The following is an 18,236-nucleotide window of genomic DNA, read 5'->3' on the forward strand; positions in this document are numbered from 1 at the left end:
GAGCAGAGGCCCTGGTCACAGCTTGCAAGGCACTTTTAACCTAGGCTGTCTTGTCTATACCAACTTCACTTGGTAATCTCATCAGTTTCCATGGATTTAATCATCTTCTCCATGTGATTTTTCCGCTTTATCTTAAGCTCTATGCTGACCTTGTCTCACACCTCTATGCCATTCAGACATCCTGAACTCAATGTCCAGTACACATCTGAAATGTCAGACTCACTTACTTAAACCGCACATTGTCCATTACTGGTGAGGGCAACACATCCTCAAACCTCTCAATGTAACAATCAAGTATCATGCTCTAATAATCCTCAATCTCACCCCCCCCCCATATGAAATCTGTTACTAAGGTCTTCCCCTTCCTTTTTAACACTGCCACCCCTCTGTTTCAGGCACTCATTATGTCATGCTTGGAAAATTGCAACATCCTCCGGGTGAGTCTACCTGCCTCAGTTCTTTCCTTACTCCAGTAGAACATTCCATTCAGTCACCAGTCATTTTCCTAAAACACAGACCCATATAAAACAAACCTCAGTGGCTTCCTGTGGCCTTCAGGACCAAAGTCAAAACCCTCTAGGGTTCAAATCCCTTCATGACTTACCCCATCCAGTCTTTTTACATCTTATTCTCCTCCACATACTGACAGACATCCTTGCTGCAAGGTTCAGGGCATTTTCTCTATCCCATGGGCCTGAAATGTTCTTCCCCATCTCCACCTCCTTACTTCCCTGGCTTCCAATTCCCAATTAAAAATCCTTTTCTAGAAACTTTTTCTCAAACTCAACTCTAATGCCTTCCCTCTTGTTTCCCATCTTTTCTAATTTTTTTGTACATATTTTCTCATCTCCCCCATTAGAGTGAGCTCACTGAGGGCAGGACCTTTTTGCTTGTTTGTAACCCTGTTACTGTGTTCCGATCAATGATCTCTTTATTAGTAAATCCAAAGTTCATTTCCCAATCCTGATCCTTGTTGCCATTTCTGCTTTTGCCTCTTTGATGTACTTCTGGTTACTTTCTCTAACCCTGGGTTTTACTGACATTTACTAAGTTCCTTGAGGGCTGGGGCTGTCTTTGACCTCTTTTTGTATCCCCAAGTTAGCAGTGCCTACTATGTAGCAGGCATTTAATGTATATTAACCTTCCTAACAATCCCATGTACCCTGACCCCTACATACCATGACTCTCTGCTAGGTCTTTTCTCAACTACAAATGATGTCTTTAGTACCCATGGATTCTGCTCCCATCTCTATGCAGATCTCTTTTATCAGAAAGTTCAGCCCTCTTATCTCTCCTGAACTACATTCTGAGATTCACACCAAATTTCCACTTATACATGCAAACCCATCCCTCCTCTTTTGAGGGCATGATCATATTTCTAGTCGCCCAGATTCATAACAAACTACCAACTCTTCACTGACCTACCTTGACATTCTTATAACTTTTCCCACTCATATAAGTGACGCTAATTCAGGTCCTCACCATCTCACCTGGATTATTAATTATATAATTATAATATATAATTATATATTATTAATAGCCTCCTAACCTGTCTCTAGATATCCATTCTCTCCCCCTTGTCCAATACACCTATTTCAAAATTAGTTTTTAAAAGTCTAACCATGTCATTCCCTACCCCCTGCTTCAGAAGATTCAGGGATAGGATAAAGCCCTTCCCTTGCTAAAATGATTACATTTTGCTTCTTACACTAATGTTCAGCCAAACTGGCCTCCTTGCTGTTCCCTGTACAAAACATTCCCCGTCTCCCATTTCCTATAAACAGGTTGGCTATGTCACCAACTAGGTGTATATTACTAGAGCATCACACTATGTCACTGAGCTTAGTTTACTCTTATGTAAAATGAAGTTGACAAGAATTTTATCTTTTATCCAGCTCTAAAATTATAAGATTCAATTACATGATCCACCTCTTCATTGAAGATCATCGTGAGGGGCAGCTAGGTGGCACAATGGGTAAAGCACTGGCCCTGGATTCAGGAGAACCCGAGTTCAAATCTGGCCTCAGACACTTGACACTTACTAGCTGTGTGACCCTGGGAAAGTCACTTAATCCTCATTACCCCCCCCAAAAAAATATCATTTTGATCACAGATTTAGAGTGGATGGAGGACCTTGGAGGTCACCAAGTCCCAACCTGTCATTTTACAGATTAAACAAACTAAGAGGTCATATAATTTGCCCAAAATTATACAGTGGCTGTGTGGTGAGGCTAGCACTTTTAACTAAATCAAAATGTCTCTTCTAAAATTCCAATGAACTATCATTTGTACCCCACTGCCTCCTACAATCATAAATTACTATTCCATTGTAAACATGAAAAGAATGTTAAGCACAAACCACAAAAAATTTTTATTACAATTCAGTCTATTAACAAATGCAAAAGATCATTTAAATTTTAATATTTTATTTCTAAGTCTTTATTTAAAGGCAATAATAAATTCGCAAATGTAAAATGAATGCACCTTTAAAAACAAAAAAAACACCATTTCAATGACAAACATGAAATACTGATCTTGCTTATCTATTGTCCATCTTATCAAGTATACAACAGAATGAAATGCAATGAAAGAAAGTCAGTCTTCACATGCATCTTAAAAGAAAGCTTGCTTTCTTCTTAAAGAGGTGAATCATTAAAATGAACATCTTTGTACTTTTACATATTGGCTTCAGGCTCCAAAAGAAAGATAAGTAACAAAATGTAAATTTCCCCACAAATCTAGAGAATAGGTGGGTAACTGGAAGTTAAGATTAAACTTTATCAGAAACAAAATACCCAAATCAAAAGACAAATGCTCCTGGTAACTAATATTTCAAAATTTACCCTAATACTTCTACTTATAAAAACTAGATGCAACTGCCTTTTAAAAAAAACTACAATTGTAATTCCAGTAAATAAAATTTACTAGATTATTTTTCAATAGCAGTTATGTAGTTTATTCATTTTTGTTGAAAGACCATGAAGATCTATATTCCCTCAGAGATACAAAATACAGACCTTTTGGGAAATTACCTTTAAGTATCGCTAAGACACTCTTATTTATAGCATGTGAAACTAGTGAATTAGGCAAGTGAAACTTAAAATACTCTACATACTTAATTTTAGATTATGTACAGTAGAGCTATATTTGTATATTTATCTGTTACTACTAATGTTTGAATCTTCACAGACAGATAATAAACCTGTTATATCATGACTAGTTTCCTTGAGCAAATGCAATCAGTACATATTTTAATTGTGATTTCTGCTGGTGGTAATAACAGGGCAATGTACTGTTTCATTATTTAAAAATATAATTGATGTAATACTATTATTTCAGTAGTAATTATTTTACATGCAAGTTTTCTTGCTAAGGAATGACTTCCATTGGGCCCAATATACAAAATACTTCTTTTCATAGTGGCTTTTACAACATATTTTACTAAATTTTCTAACTAATTTTTCTCTGATATGCTACAACTAAGATTCAAACATTAGGCAGGCTTTAAAAAAAAGAGCAATCCATAAAGCTAAGGTGAAAATTCCAATAACTGTCCCAAACAAATGAGAATAAAAGGAAAGGGGTCCAATGAGCACACTGTAGGTCCCAAGTTATCCTATGACAAACTAAATTTGCACTCAGGAACATACACACAAAAGTCAAAAAAAGGAAAAAAACAAAACGTATTAAGATCTTGGTGAAAATGGTTTTATACTTGAAAATTGTGTCCAGAAGCATATATACGCCCACATACCCACATAGCCCTACCTTGTAAAAGAAAAAAACTCAGAAGTTTAATTTCCATTTACTAAAGTGCATCTGCTTAATAAACCTAATAGACCCTGCTATTACAACGATCCAACAAAGAATACCTAATGTTTCTTCATTTCCTAGTCTAATAAAATATTAAGTTTATAACAATGACCTTTTTGCCAAATGTAATAACTAAATGAAAAAGAACAATATAATCTATTAAAATTTCCCAAGAATTGGATCTCCTCATTTAGACTGAAACTGTAGCATATTCATGCAAATTAAGAGCTGTATTAACTCTATATTTGCTTTAATATTAGCATGATGTTCCCTTAAGTTGTCTCTATGAGAGAAACAGTAATTTACCACCCCCTACATCTTTTGGCAGTAGCTACAAATGCAGAAGTAGCAGGGCTCTCTGATTACCAGAGACGTTGAATTTTATTAAAGCCAACTTATTCAGTATCTGTACTGTTATTGCACATATGTATTACCCAGAATACATCTATAATAACCCAGCAATGATTGCAACAAAAGTTTAGTAAATAAGTCTACAAAGAGTTTGCTGTCACTATTAGAAGTAGTTCTTCATGTTTTAAAATCTTTCCTAGAAAAAAATGTCAATAGCCATTCAAACCAGAATACATAAACAAATTATTACATAACCACATAAAAAAATTTCATCTGCCCTTCACCCAATACAAATCTGTTAGGTTTCTTTTTTTGTTGTTCTGTTTTGTTGTTGTTTTTTTTAAATCATGCACAAAATCTTGATTAGTTTGGAATCTTTCTGGGTTAAAAGAGCATTTTTCAAAATTTAAAGAAAAATAGATTTTTATAAAAGGGACTTTTACTGTTAAATCTAAGTCTTCTTATAAGACAGAAATTGGCTTTGCTTTTTCACTGTAAATCTGTCTTACTGAAAGACATAATTGTATCTGTTGATTTCTTTTTAACAAATGCTACATTTTCAAGAATAAAGGAATTATCAGTAGGCATCCTTTCTACTTCACAGGAGTTATTTATCCCTAAAGTATGTCAAGTATGCTTTTAAAGATTCAGGGAGGGGTAGTCTCATGATTTTCTCTCTCAATAGATTTTGAGGGGGTTCCTCTGGCTTCAAGGCTTCACTGTGGTCTTTTTCTTCCTCTTCTTTATGGTCTTCTTCCATTTTTTCCTCATCATCACTGTCTATAGGCTGAGGGATAAGTTGATTGCCCACAAATACATATGTGTTAATTCTCTGTTTAACTCTCTTCCTTTTTCTTTTGGGAGGAGCCTTCTGAGAAATACCCTTGGCTTGCATTTCATCATTTATGAAGTTTCTAAGTGTACGTCGAATGTAAATCCTAGCCAAGTCTTGTAGATTCCTGACAGCACATGGAGCTAAAGAAGAAGATAAAATGTTAAAATAATTACAGAAAAATATTTTATAAGTTTCTTTCTTGAAAAAAATACTTCAAAAAGTTAATTTCATACTTTAGTAAATTCCAAACATGATTTTAAAAAATTTTAAGGAACTGAAAAGATAGAAGAAAATAAAATGAGGTGATTTATCAATTGTGGAGGAGAGGTAATTTTTTAAAACAAATAGAAGAAATTCTATTGCTTGATATAAAAATACAATTTCACAAAATATAATCAACACTTATATAGCACTTTAAAATTTGGAAAGAGCTTTATAGTACATTATCTCATTTGAGACTTACAACATCCCTGTGAGGTGGGTATTGCAGTCATTTCTATTTCATAGTTATATCAGAGAAATGATTTGAGCATAGGTCTCCAATTCCAGCATTCTATTCACTTTGTGATGTTGTCTCTTTTTACCAAATGTTTTTTGAAAATTAATGACTGATGGAAAATGTTTCTGGTATGAGATGGGTGTTGAGGATTTACAAAAGGCTCACAATGGGATAGATATGAACAATTTTTGCAAAAAGACCCAAAATGCTCAACCTCAAGGATAATGCTAATTAAAACTTTCAAGGTACTACCTAATGACCATCAATTTGGTAAAAATAAAAACTCAATGCTGGGGGGTAGAGAGTTAGAAAAATAGCCACACCAATCCTTTCAATTGATTATGAAAAGAATTATATAAATTGATGGAATCTTTTTGGAAGATAATCTGGTAGTAAGTAATAAAAGCTTTTGAAAACTAATAAGTTTTGGGCAGCTTTTGAAGTAAAGCAATGATTGAGTGACCCATTGTATCTCACCTACCCAATGTTCTAATGCCACTATGGCTAAAATATTTTATTCTTCTGCAACCTATATCAGGGCCAGCAAGGGCTGGAAGCAAGAGAAATCAGGAAGTTTTCTCTTTTCAAGTACTATTGTATATATGTTATGAATGTTTTTTTTATTTTACCCTTATATCTCCCTGAATCTAGTATAGTGCCTTGCACATGAAAGATGCTTAATTGGAATGCTTATTGAAAATAACACTATGGGGGGGCAGCTAGATGGCGCAGTGCATAGAGCACTGGCCTTGGATTCAGGAGGACCTGAGTTCAAATCTGGCCTCAGCCACTTGACACTTACTAGCTGTGTGACCCTGGGCAAGTCACTTTACCCTCATTGCCTCAGCAAAAAAAGAAAAGAAAATAACACTATGCCATCTATCTCCATTTTTCATTCTTCTAAAGCTTTCTATCTCATCACCAATGAATTACTCCTTCCTCACTCTTCTTTGGCCCAGGTTATCAAACCGGTCTCAAATAATACTGAGTATGGCTGAAGGTTAAAATGTAAATGGGAAATATTTTTAACAAATAAATAAAAATATGGCAAAATCACAGGTGTTGATTAAAGTCAAAATTTTCCTACAGGGAATGTTATGTATGTTTTGATGCCCCCAGCACAAAACCAGAGTTGAGAGTCAACTTTTAAGAGCAGTAGCCCCTCAAATCCACAGACTCCCAGGAATACAAACAAGAGGGAGAAAGTACCTTTGCAGAAGCACCAAAGCCCTTTGTTATTTCCTATGTTCCCCTTGCTAATCTTTTAACAAACCAGATACATATTCTCTAAAGCACATGGAAAGATTTCTGCAGCCAAATCAAAGCGTTATTCTGAAAGGAGTAGCTTAGATCTGCAGCCTTCTCTCACCTATCTGCCCCATACCCCATGATGCCCTATACCCATCTTTCTTTGTGGGATTCCCACAAAGCTGCTCAACGGATGCCAGTCCATAAAATCCTCAGCAGCCAACAAACCTTACAAAATCACTGAGTAAGTTTTGGGCAGAGGAAGGATTATAACTATACTTTGGCAAAAAGGTTCCAGTTGCTGCAAAATTTGGAATTTCACAGCACTAAATCTACTGTCTAATATGTTTTTATTCTACTTTAAGATGGGAGCTTGTTTATAATAGATGAAATAACACCAGTCTAGGTTGTTAAAAGCTGACTTGTAATTCAATTTCGCATATCAAAATACAGTCAAAATTACACCTTCCAAACATAACACACTTCACTGAAGCAAGGTATAAAGTTTTAAAGATATAAACAGGATGATACAACATATTTGTGAAATAAGGTTCTGCTTATATTTACTAAATTGCTTGTTCGACCTCTATTAAAGTAGACTTAAAAATTCTTTGCAAATAAATTACTTTTTTTAAAAACACCTATGGATACCACTATGAAAACTGACATTTTCTGTGAATACATGTAAATGCTTTGAGATATATATATAAACCTAAATTTTTAAAAAGATTGTATTGATACAGAGAAATTGGATAAGAAAAATTTAAGACAAAGATTAGGTTTTTAAAAAGCTGTAAAATGGCACATTACTCCATTTATTAAAGATCATATCAATAATAAAAAATGCTTTGCTAATTACATTTACCTAAAGAATTCTTATTTTCATAATGCATTCTACTAAAAGCAGTACTGAAGCACAACTAAAGTTTGTGACAAACCCAAAGGGGGGAAGTTTTAAAACAGTATGACCAGGACAATATTTTCATGTTATTTTTAGCTTTTGATACTTTCTATTATAGTCTAATTACTGTAATGTTCTCTGGTAAGAAAGCTATTTTAGTTTTAGGAAAAGGAGACTTATTTGTATACTGTTCATTCTACTCAGTCTTTAATTCTAAATTTCAGGCTTTTGTTATGTTGCTATAAGACTGTATACAGATTGATTATTAAGTATTTACTATTAATTGATGATATATTAGTATATAATATGGAACATAATCATTATGTTTCTATAAAATGGTATACAGATTAATTGGATAGTCATTAGTTTAATGATTTTTTTAAAAAAATCAGCTCTTTCAGTGAAAACTGTGAAAAGTTCGTTTTTTTCTGATTAAATTGTTTTGCCATGCAAAATTGCTCTAGTTCATAACTGTCATAATACTGCTTGTTTTAAAACACAATAGTATATAAAAGGTAATAACAACAGCATCACAAATTTATGGTAGATAAATGTGTTGATATGATCAAAAACTTATACTTAATACTCATGCTTATAACAGTAGTTGTAATATTTATAGGGAATAATATCTAAATGATTACATTAATTACATTTTTAAAAAAATACAAAGCTAAAATGAGCAGGTAAAATAGGAAAAGATATTGAGTGCTGATGGATTATCTGTGATTTTGTTTTTACATAGTGCTATGGGTATAATAAGCACTCAAATGTTTTCTTAACTGATATTTACTGTGGATTCCAAAAATTCACCTACACTTGATCTGCATAAGGCTTACAGTTAGACAATTATAAAGTCAAATTTTTAATGCTGTGCCAATGAGGTTATCATTTGTTGAGTTCTCTTTCTCATTCCTTTTCATCCATCTACTTTAACTGACATGGCTCCCAATATCAGAAATGTACAGCTGTTTAATGCTAGGAAAAAGACAGACAAAAGCAACATTTAAAATTCTCTTTAATAGCCAAAAGTTGTACTGTTATATATCCAATAAATATAGAAACAACCAAAGCTACAAAAAAGGTGGGGGGGAGATAATGTTGTTATATAGAGTATACAGAAAAAAATTAATTCTACTAATTTGGTATTAATATAGCAGTTCCCTAAAAGCCAAAACAGGATCTCAACTAATTTGGGTACATATATAGAATTTTATAAAATTTTAAAGGTTCAAGCATTCTTGGATTACAGCCCTACAGAAGTTTCTATTTGCAGTAAAATAACATCATTATCATACATTTAGCAAAATAATCAATGAGTTTCATATGTAAATAATAAATACAATTTATATATGAAGGCTGATACTTAGGACAAAAATATAGAAAAAAATCATTTAAGGCAGAAGGTAAACTCTAAAGGAATTTTTAGTATAAACCACATTATAGTAGTCTTACCTAAAAATATAGAACATAAGATTCAATACATAGAAATATTTTGAAAATACAATTAATCTAGCCACACTACTTAATTACACATCATCATATAGTTGTTGGTTTACTTCGAAGTACACTAATTTATTATAGAAATTCTTTGGTCATAAAGAACAAATATACTTACGTAATCCCACTGAATCTGGTTTGCTATTATCATTCCTATTTGGTTGTATTAATGGAGCAAACGAAACAGCAAGGATGTTTTTACTTTCCCAGGTATTTTGCCCAGTTCGCATAATCTGAGTTAACTAAATGGGAAAAAAAAAAGTTTAATATAGAAAAGCAAGCTGCACCATGAGTGTAATAATCTAATCCACTTTACTTGATCATTTAGGGGAGGTGAACAGAAACTGACTTGCCCTAAAAAAGAGAAATCAGATGTAGAATAAATAGTAAAAATGTACTTTTATTTTTAGTATTTATCATTACTATGCATTGTATATAAGTAGGGCTTAAAATATTAGCTTGAAATTAAAATTATATAAATAAATAAATGAATAAATGAATGAATGAATAAATAAATTAATTAATTAATTAAATAGTGAAGGCTTAAAGCGGCTCAATTTAAGGAAACATTGCTATGTAAGAGTTAGACTCTCAGCCCCTGTCAAAACGTTTGTCTCTGGTAAGTTCAGCAGGTTTAAAAGCAAAGTATTAATGAAGCTGTCATTGCTTTGATTATTGTTGTTAATTAACTTCATCACATTCCACTTGTATCAACAATAAATTCTGCTACTCAAAAGACAAGCCAGTAAATAATGTGAAAAGATAAGCAGAAACCTAATGCTAGTGCTGAAAAATCACTAGGTGTCTCCACATTCACATCAGGCAATAGTGCCACCAAATAAATGTTTATTAATGCATTGGGTAATAATACAACTAGCTGAATCCTTGTTAAATGTCCTAAGGATTATGATTAAAATTAGAATACAATATCACTGAACATGAGAATACTTTCAACAAAAGATGGTTTTCCTATTTATACTGAAAATTGCTAATATTTAATTTCACCAAAACAGTTTTGAATCAATTCCTCATGATTATGCTGACAACTTTTTTAGAGAATTAATACTTATCATATTCACCATACAAGTTTATATAACCATAGTTTTACTGATGTAGACAACCAGTTGATCAGAATTCAACAAAAATATACAGAATCTTGGTACTAGAAAGGATCTTATAAATTACCATATGAGCTAAGCTCTTGTTTTGCAGATGAAAAGTTAAGTGTTTACTTAAAATCATAGTTAGATCTAGAACCAGGTATGACTTAATTTAGTGAGTTTTCTCTACCACAAAAATGCATATTTGCAACAAAATCTTACTGATAATTATTCTAAGAATAGGGTACCTTTCACCAAAATATGCCTAACCTTTTATCTAGACAAAGCAAAAAGCAAATTTCTTCACTAACATTTTGAAGTAATCCAAATACACCATCCCTAAAGTATACCTGGAATTTCTTGTTGTAGAGTAAGTAGGGGTATTTATTAAATATTTTTAATTATTTTGAAAAATAAGACTGTTATTGCATTATTATATTGTCTTTTTTATTTCTGCCTGGCCAAATGTAAGACTTTTTTTCTCTTTAATACACTTTGGGTGAACTTAGCATTAACAGTTTTAATTACAGCATCCAAAATAGGGATTTTTGAGTCACATGTTTTGTAGAATAAGCTACTGTTTTCAAAACTTCATATGAATTCTAGTAATTCTTATTTTCTTCCTTTTCAGTTTCTCATTTCTTTATCAAATTCATCTTTATTATAGGTGAGCATAAGGAGAATATTGATCTATAAGTAGTTAAAAATATTTTATATATAACTTATGAAGAACTTATTACAATAACATAAAAAAATTCACATGTATACTTCTGACACCATTAAGAGAAAAAAATTAGGGAAAGTCACCTGATCTTCTATAGGCATGACTAGAATACCTCCCACTTTCAATAATATTTTCATGTAGTTTTCATGGTCTTTCTGGACACCAGCTCCACAATAAATCCGGTCATACTGATGACTATCAGATGCTATCTCGAGGCAGTTACCAACCACAAATGCTGGTTCACAGAATTCAAATCTGTATGGAAAATAATATGCATGTGTACATATGCATTTCAGGACAATTCTCTTTCAAAAAAGATTTAAATTTTTTTTCAAAAATCTCATGTGTTATTAACTTTAAAGTCTGGGATACAATTAGATTATTCTATCAAAATTAAATGAAAAATTTTGAACACCAAATTTAATCTATTTCATTATCAAGGGAAAAGAAAATTTGCTTTGATGCTCAGATATATCTAAAAACTATTATTAGAGTCGATAGCTCTATCTGATGAAATCCTACAACTTTGGTCTCATGATTCTGCCAAAATAATTTGCAACTCTAGCTAGAATTCAGGGCAACAAAGACTTGGACAAATTCCTCCCCAATGGAAAGGAAAATGTTCATGGGTAAATGAAGTTAGGAAGGCTCTAGAGAGTAGTTATTCTCATTATTGTGAACAGCAATATCTTTTAACCACATAGGAATTTGCTTACTATAATCACTGAATACAAGCAAAACATTACAAGCCCCTAGGACTGGGAATATCCCTGCTAACTTCAGGCTATGGAACATTTTAAAACTAGGATACTATACTAAAGAGGAATTAATTAGCTACTCTGGGTCATCATATGGCTTGTTGATCTCTTCCCAGACACAAACAGGAAAGGAATTGGATCATAAATCAGGTAAGTTTTAACTTTGCCACTCATTTCTGACTACACCATGGTTTTAAATAACAAGGCTCAAATGAATTGCCTGTATTCTACTGAATATACAAAAACAGCCTCTAGGGGGAAACAAATACCTTTTTTTTAAAGTATCCATAAAGAAAAGCACTTTAAGCTATAACTATTTTCTTTGTGGTTGAATTACTTTATAAAAGACTATATATATATATATATATATATATATATATATATATATATATATATATATATATATATATATATATAAGTAAAACCTTGGTAAAACATTTTACCTTTAAAGAAAAACAAAACCAGTGGTATAATACGGAATTCAGTTTTTATATAAAATTCTTCAGCTTTTAAGAGTGATAAAGACAGTATTACAAAGCCAAGACATCACTTGTGATAAAATAACTTATAGCAAAAACTTTGGTATGCAGTAGAAAAAAATACAATTCCAATAACTTTTCAATTGTAGTTTGTGTTCAAAATAAGGAGGTAACAGTTCTATGTACTGTTCTATACATTCATCAGACCACAACTAGAATACTGTGTGTGTTCAGTTCTGAGTGTTATATTTTAAGAAAGATAAACTAAAGTGTACCCAGGAGAATGTGACCGTGACAAGTGAAAGGAACTAAAACTATGTGATGTAGCAGAATGAACTGTGAATATATTTATTCTAAAAATTAGGACTTACATACAATATATTACAACAAATTTCAAAATACTTTAAGGACTGTCATTCTAGAGGACAGCAGTGGGACCAACAGATGAGGAGATACAAAGAGAAGCAGATTTCTTGTACTTAAAAACTAGCGCTAACAATTTTAAGCATTCAAGCAAAGAACCCATTAATAACATCTCTTCGATTGGTAACATATTAGCCTACAACATCTCTAACACTCCTTTCAATACTTAACACACCTGTCTAAGAAAACCTACTCTATCAGAAGAAAACCCTCCTATTGCCACAGTCAAAATACTACATAACATGGGACCATTTTAGAAACTTCAAGAAAATAATTACTTGAAAACTAACTCTTTAAATGAAAAACATGGACCAAGAATAAGTTATGTCTTCTTGGTTTCTGAATATACTCTACCTCCAAAATGATTAAGTATCATGTTCATTGAAAAATTTCAACTAAAAATAAATAGTAACTGTGATTTATATTAAGAAGCAACATGGCAGAATGGAAAGAACTGGCCAGATTGACATGAATTCAAGTACAGCCGAAGACACAGGCTGGCTTTGTGACTCTGGACAATTCAAATAACTTCTCAGGACTCTAGACAAGGTGTCAAACTTACAGGCTGCCCACAAAATTCCTGAACGAGATTAAACCATAACTGGAAAACGTTTATCGAAATAAAAGCATACTGCAACAAGAGATGTTAATTTGTGATATTCTAAAGTCAATATTTACAATCCACATTTCTGAATGACACTACTGACAACTCTATAATAATGTGAATTGCAGAGAAAATACCAACCTTTTCTTGTAGGAATTTTCTCAGTTGATATCCTCTAAACCAATGAAATTTCATGAAATCACAAATCCAGTCCCTACCCCCAATGTTTTATCACATTTGAACCTTACAATAAATAACCAGAAGTAAAATACTACAGGTAACATACTAACAAGTAATAAAATTTAAGTCTTACAGAGCAAGTAACTTGCCCACAGTGAACCCTGGTCTTTCTGATTCAAAATCCAGAACTCTATCCACTAGAGTGCATTGCCTATCTTCTTGTGCTAGTGTAAATATCTGTAGAGTAAGAATACTTTGAGAAAAAGTGAAGTAAGCTTCCACTCAGTTCTGCAAAGTCCAGGTTTTGCTCTTCTCCATCTTTACTGTGCTCCATTTGCCACATGCTACATCCTTGCTTCAGAAATTCAAAACTCCAAAAGGCATCCATGGCCAAAAAGATGTCATCAAATTTCCTTCTCCTCAGACACTGCCACTGCTAAACCTGAGGGAACTCTCTCAGTGGTATAGGTAAGCAGGGAACCAGGGAATCAGGTCAGCTCTTAGTCTAGGTATCTCTCCTCTACTAATCAAGTTTATAAACTTTCTTTTATACAGCAATGAGCAATACACCCTGTGTGAATCACAATCACAAACTAAGATAATCACTCCATAGGGCTATTCATACCTCTCATAAGTATACTTCATGCCTACTGAAAATCGCAAACTATAGAAGTCATCAAGTCTATGAACAACCTTCTAACATAAAAATAATCTCACCCATAAACACAAACCTACAATAAGATCTAGTAATCAGTGTATTTGATCAGAAAAACTTAATTGAGAATAGGTATTGTTTCATTTTTGTATCGATATGCCTAGCATAAAGCAGGTGCTTAACATGCAATTTTGTTGCATACTACTTTGTATGAGACTTTAGATATGGTGACCAGGAACATAAATCTATTGTTTCCCTCAGTCTAGAAAGATGATAGTGTGAAGCAGGTGAATTCAATCTTTAGCTCAGTCAGTAAAGTGGTTGTTCCAAACCTTCTTCATTGAGAACAATCACCAAGAGTTCACTCTTCTTCCCTTTTAGCCAAACTTCCTATCCCATTTTCTAATAATTCCACTTTATTCCAATATCTGATACTGGAGGTACCATCTTATTAAGGCCAGTTTCTCCACATGTACCTCTGATTCCCTCCTTCCTTCTCAACCTTCTCCATCAGATTGCTTCCACTACCATCACTTCTCTCTCCCTAATCTTTAATCTCTTCCCGTTTACTGGGTTCCAAGTTTTCTCCTGCTCATCCTATATCTCTTCTTTCCTTCTTAGCTGAACTCCTTGAAAAAGCTGTCTCCTCTTCATGCCTCTGCTTCATAACTCAATTGAAACTGGTCTCTCCAAAATTACCAGCAATCTTTTAATTACCACATACGAGGGTCCTTTTCTCACAATCCTTCTTGACATCTGCAGTATTTGTTGTTTTCAGTCATACCACTTGGGGTGCCCAGGGTCACACAGGTAATAAGTGTCTGAGGCCAGAACTGAACTCAGGAAGATGAATCTTCCTGACTCCAAGACAACTGCACTGTGCCACCTAGCTGCCCACTATATGACATGACTAAATTCTGCATCTGGATGCACTTCTCTCTGGGTTTACATAACACTGCTTCTCTTACTTTTTCTGTAACCTGTTACTAATTCTTCTCAAGTGTGCCTAGGATCTACAGACTCTTAAGTGACCTTATCAGTACCCATGAGTTTTAGTGTAGATAAGACCCACATCTTTTCATCTACCAGTCTCTCTCCTGAGCTCCAGGTCCCACATCACCAACTGCCTACTTATCATTGTAAACTTGATGTCTCCTGTTCAAAAAAGAACTCATTCCCACAAAACAATATCCCCTTTTAGAATTTGATGTTTTGGAATTTTAATATTTCTCATATTTAGCTTCCAATCTACTAAACACCCCAGTTTTTTTTCCTCCTAAAACAAATTGTACTATTATATTCCAACTAATCCTCTTACATCCCTTCAAGATTTTACCCATCATTGAAGCTAAGATTTTTTTAGATCTTGTCTTCCAACATTTTTGCTAGTCCCTTGAGCTACTTACTATTTAATAAGCATCCCACTTATTACTTTATTCAAGCACATAAATGGGTTATGACTTTTTTTTTGCACCCTTAGGACCTTTTATAGTCTCTTAAAGGGCTTGCACTGGGGGTGATTAGGAAAGAGTAGATGTATGTCCTCATTACTATAGGGAACTCTTGAAAAAGGAACTTCCCCTACCACTTCTAATCAAGGAGTTGAAATGGCTGAGTATGTATCAGGTTTGGAACTTGAACTTGGTTTTCTATTTACTACTTTTGTCTTGTCTTGTATCTAGTAAATACACTTGAGAGATATTTGCTGAAGTTTGAATTTATAAAATCGTTGAACAGCAAGTACAGGCCCCAGGATTAATCCTTACAGCAGTCTACTAAGAACACTCTGACTACTCCATATTATTTTGATATGTTTAAAATCTATTTTGCCTTACATCAAAATAAAAATCCTTACTTAAAATAATTCACAAGCGATTGTCAACTGAATATATATTTTATGTGGTTATATGAAATTTAGCTCAAAACAGAATGCAATTCATACCTTTACTTGCTAGGCCAAAAGATTACATTAAGTACAAAATCACAGATAAGTTTTTAGTGGATAGTTTCAAGTAGCTTTGTTACAAATTTGGTAGTATGTATTTTTTAATCTCTGGCCATTTAAAACATAACTAAAGATTTCAACACACTCAGGGCAACTAAGTTTCTATTTAGTTAAAAAAATAACATTTTTTGAGAAGTATCATGGCACTGTGAATGGAGGGTACACACCTAGGTTTATATTGTAATTCTGATAAATAATAGCTCTGTTACCACAAGCAAATCACTCAACCTGTCTGTGCCCCAGGAGACTTTCTATATCTATAAATGGTATATTAAATGTGATGACTAAATTTTTCCAAAACCCTTAGACCAAAATGTGATCTAAGAATTGAAGTACTAGCATGATTTTAAAAGTAAAAGGCAAAATGCAAAAGAAATCTCCAATTCTTCAGTATTCTTTACACAATAAACCTAATGGTTAGTTTGAACTTGTCAGACCTGACATCAGGATTAAGTTGGGGACAAAGTGAAATTCTTATATATGTCATTACTAAAGTAAACAAAAGGTCTGTTCCAACTAAGCAAAGAAAGGCAACAAGAATACAGTGGCTTTTTTAGATATTGACCTTCTTGTCTACAGAAACCTGGCTTATCAGTGGTACAGAGTGTGTTGATTTCAGATAGCTTTAAGTAAGACTGGCTTTGACTCCACATAGGTGATACTTTTATTTACACTTTGTGTTTTGAATTTTGTATAAATAACTCCACTCACAGGCTCACAAATCCAGCTGGAAGAGACTTCAAAGACTGCTCTAGTCTACTATCCAACTTTGTACACTTAAGAAAACTGAGGTTGAAGTAAAAAGCACTGTCCTGAATTCATTCCATTAGAATGTAAATTCCCTGAAACTTTGCACTCCCAGCCCGTCTTCGCACTTTATACCTGAAGCCCACTGTTGTGAACACAAAAGATCTTTAAAAAATGTTTGCTGAAAGGAAGGGAAATGAGTTTACTTCTGATTCTGACCATATTAGATGATTCAAAGTAAGACTAAGTTCTTTCATTAAACTTAAAACACTTTATTTTCTGAGTCATAATGGAAGGAAGCATTATTTTTTCTAAACACCAATTACTATTTTCCTCAGAATGGCATTAATTTGTCCATTTGACACTGAAGGATTAAAACATGGCATATATTATTCCTGTCATTGAAAATAGAAATTCTTCACAATGAAATTCACATTCAAAATTTCTCATTTATCTAAGTTTAAATTTAAAAAATTAAACAGCTAACATTCCCAACACAGTATTTTCATTGGTCCTATGGATATATTTCTGTATCACCATGGACATCTGCCATCTTATTTAAATATTTTCTGCCAAATTCTGCTGCTTTTGATATTCCTCTTTCCTCAGAGGCTGAGATTAATCCTGGCAAGAAGTTCTTAAAGTCAAACTGAAAAATGTCCTGCTGTAATTTAAGCTTCTCTGTTTAATTCTTCAGGAACATGAACAAGTCCTGTAATATAGCTCTAAATAAAATCCTTAACATACTTCAAGTCTTTCTTTAGACTTCCCTTCCATAAGCAACCCTAAATATTAATCGAATCATCTGTAAAAAGAATATAATGTCTGCTTTCATACATAAAAATAAATCCAAAGATATTTTGGACTCTTACACATAACTGTTATATTAAAACAAAGTATCAGTGTATCATGTTTTCACATAACAGTACTACACTATCGACTCATACCACTTTTTATCTACCACCATTTTTCCCCCTTTATTGCCAGTCAGATCTAGAAATTTCATTATGCATGAAATGTACTGGTCACACCAGTTTGTTCAAGGTTCTTTTCAGTCCTATAATTATTTCAGAAAATGTCTCAACATGCCATTAAGTAAAACTGCAAAAAGTGGTTTGTCTTTTGCTTTTTGAGTATCTACCAGGTGCATGAAATTGTACACACACTATTCTATCCTTCAGTAATTGACTGCTATATTCTCTAAGCTTTATGTGTATACTTGTAAAATAGTGTAGCAACAGGCTAGCAAAAAGGCTTTCATTTTAACAGCTTAGAAATAGAAAAAAATTAAATAACATTGTATCTTTCACAGTATATTTATTCATATCTTCATCCAACAATGAATTATTGTCTAGAATTAAAAGGTACTTTTTCCTTTCAAAGGCCCCTGAAAACACAATAGTAACAGCTACTGGGT

The 18,236-nt window shown here is 33.1% G+C and overlaps 1 protein-coding gene across 7 annotated transcripts in view; it reads right to left on the bottom strand.

The window, feature by feature from the left end:
- Positions 1 to 2,346: 2,346 nt before the first annotated feature.
- The window catches only part of PCMTD1 (protein-L-isoaspartate (D-aspartate) O-methyltransferase domain containing 1), a 50,224-nt gene continuing 34,334 nt past the window's right edge, over positions 2,347 to 18,236 (bottom strand). For 5 of the 7 annotated variants that reach the window (XM_043964836.1, XM_043964833.1, XM_043964832.1 and 2 more), the window contains 3 exons: positions 11,052 to 11,223; positions 9,263 to 9,386; positions 2,348 to 5,139 (listed from right to left, as the gene is read on the bottom strand). In XM_043964836.1, the coding sequence (XP_043820771.1) occupies positions 4,772 to 5,139; positions 9,263 to 9,386; positions 11,052 to 11,105 (546 nt within the window). In that variant the 5' untranslated portion in view covers positions 11,106 to 11,223 and the 3' untranslated portion in view covers positions 2,348 to 4,771. Of the gene's footprint in view, positions 5,140 to 8,461; positions 8,623 to 9,262; positions 9,387 to 11,051; positions 11,224 to 18,236 lie in introns of all 7 variants that reach the window. The other 2 variants (XR_006352844.1, XM_043964837.1) reach the window with 2 other exon arrangements.

This window comes from Dromiciops gliroides, chromosome 1, assembly GCF_019393635.1.
Source record: "Dromiciops gliroides isolate mDroGli1 chromosome 1, mDroGli1.pri, whole genome shotgun sequence".
Classification (NCBI taxonomy): domain Eukaryota; kingdom Metazoa; phylum Chordata; class Mammalia; order Microbiotheria; family Microbiotheriidae; genus Dromiciops; species Dromiciops gliroides.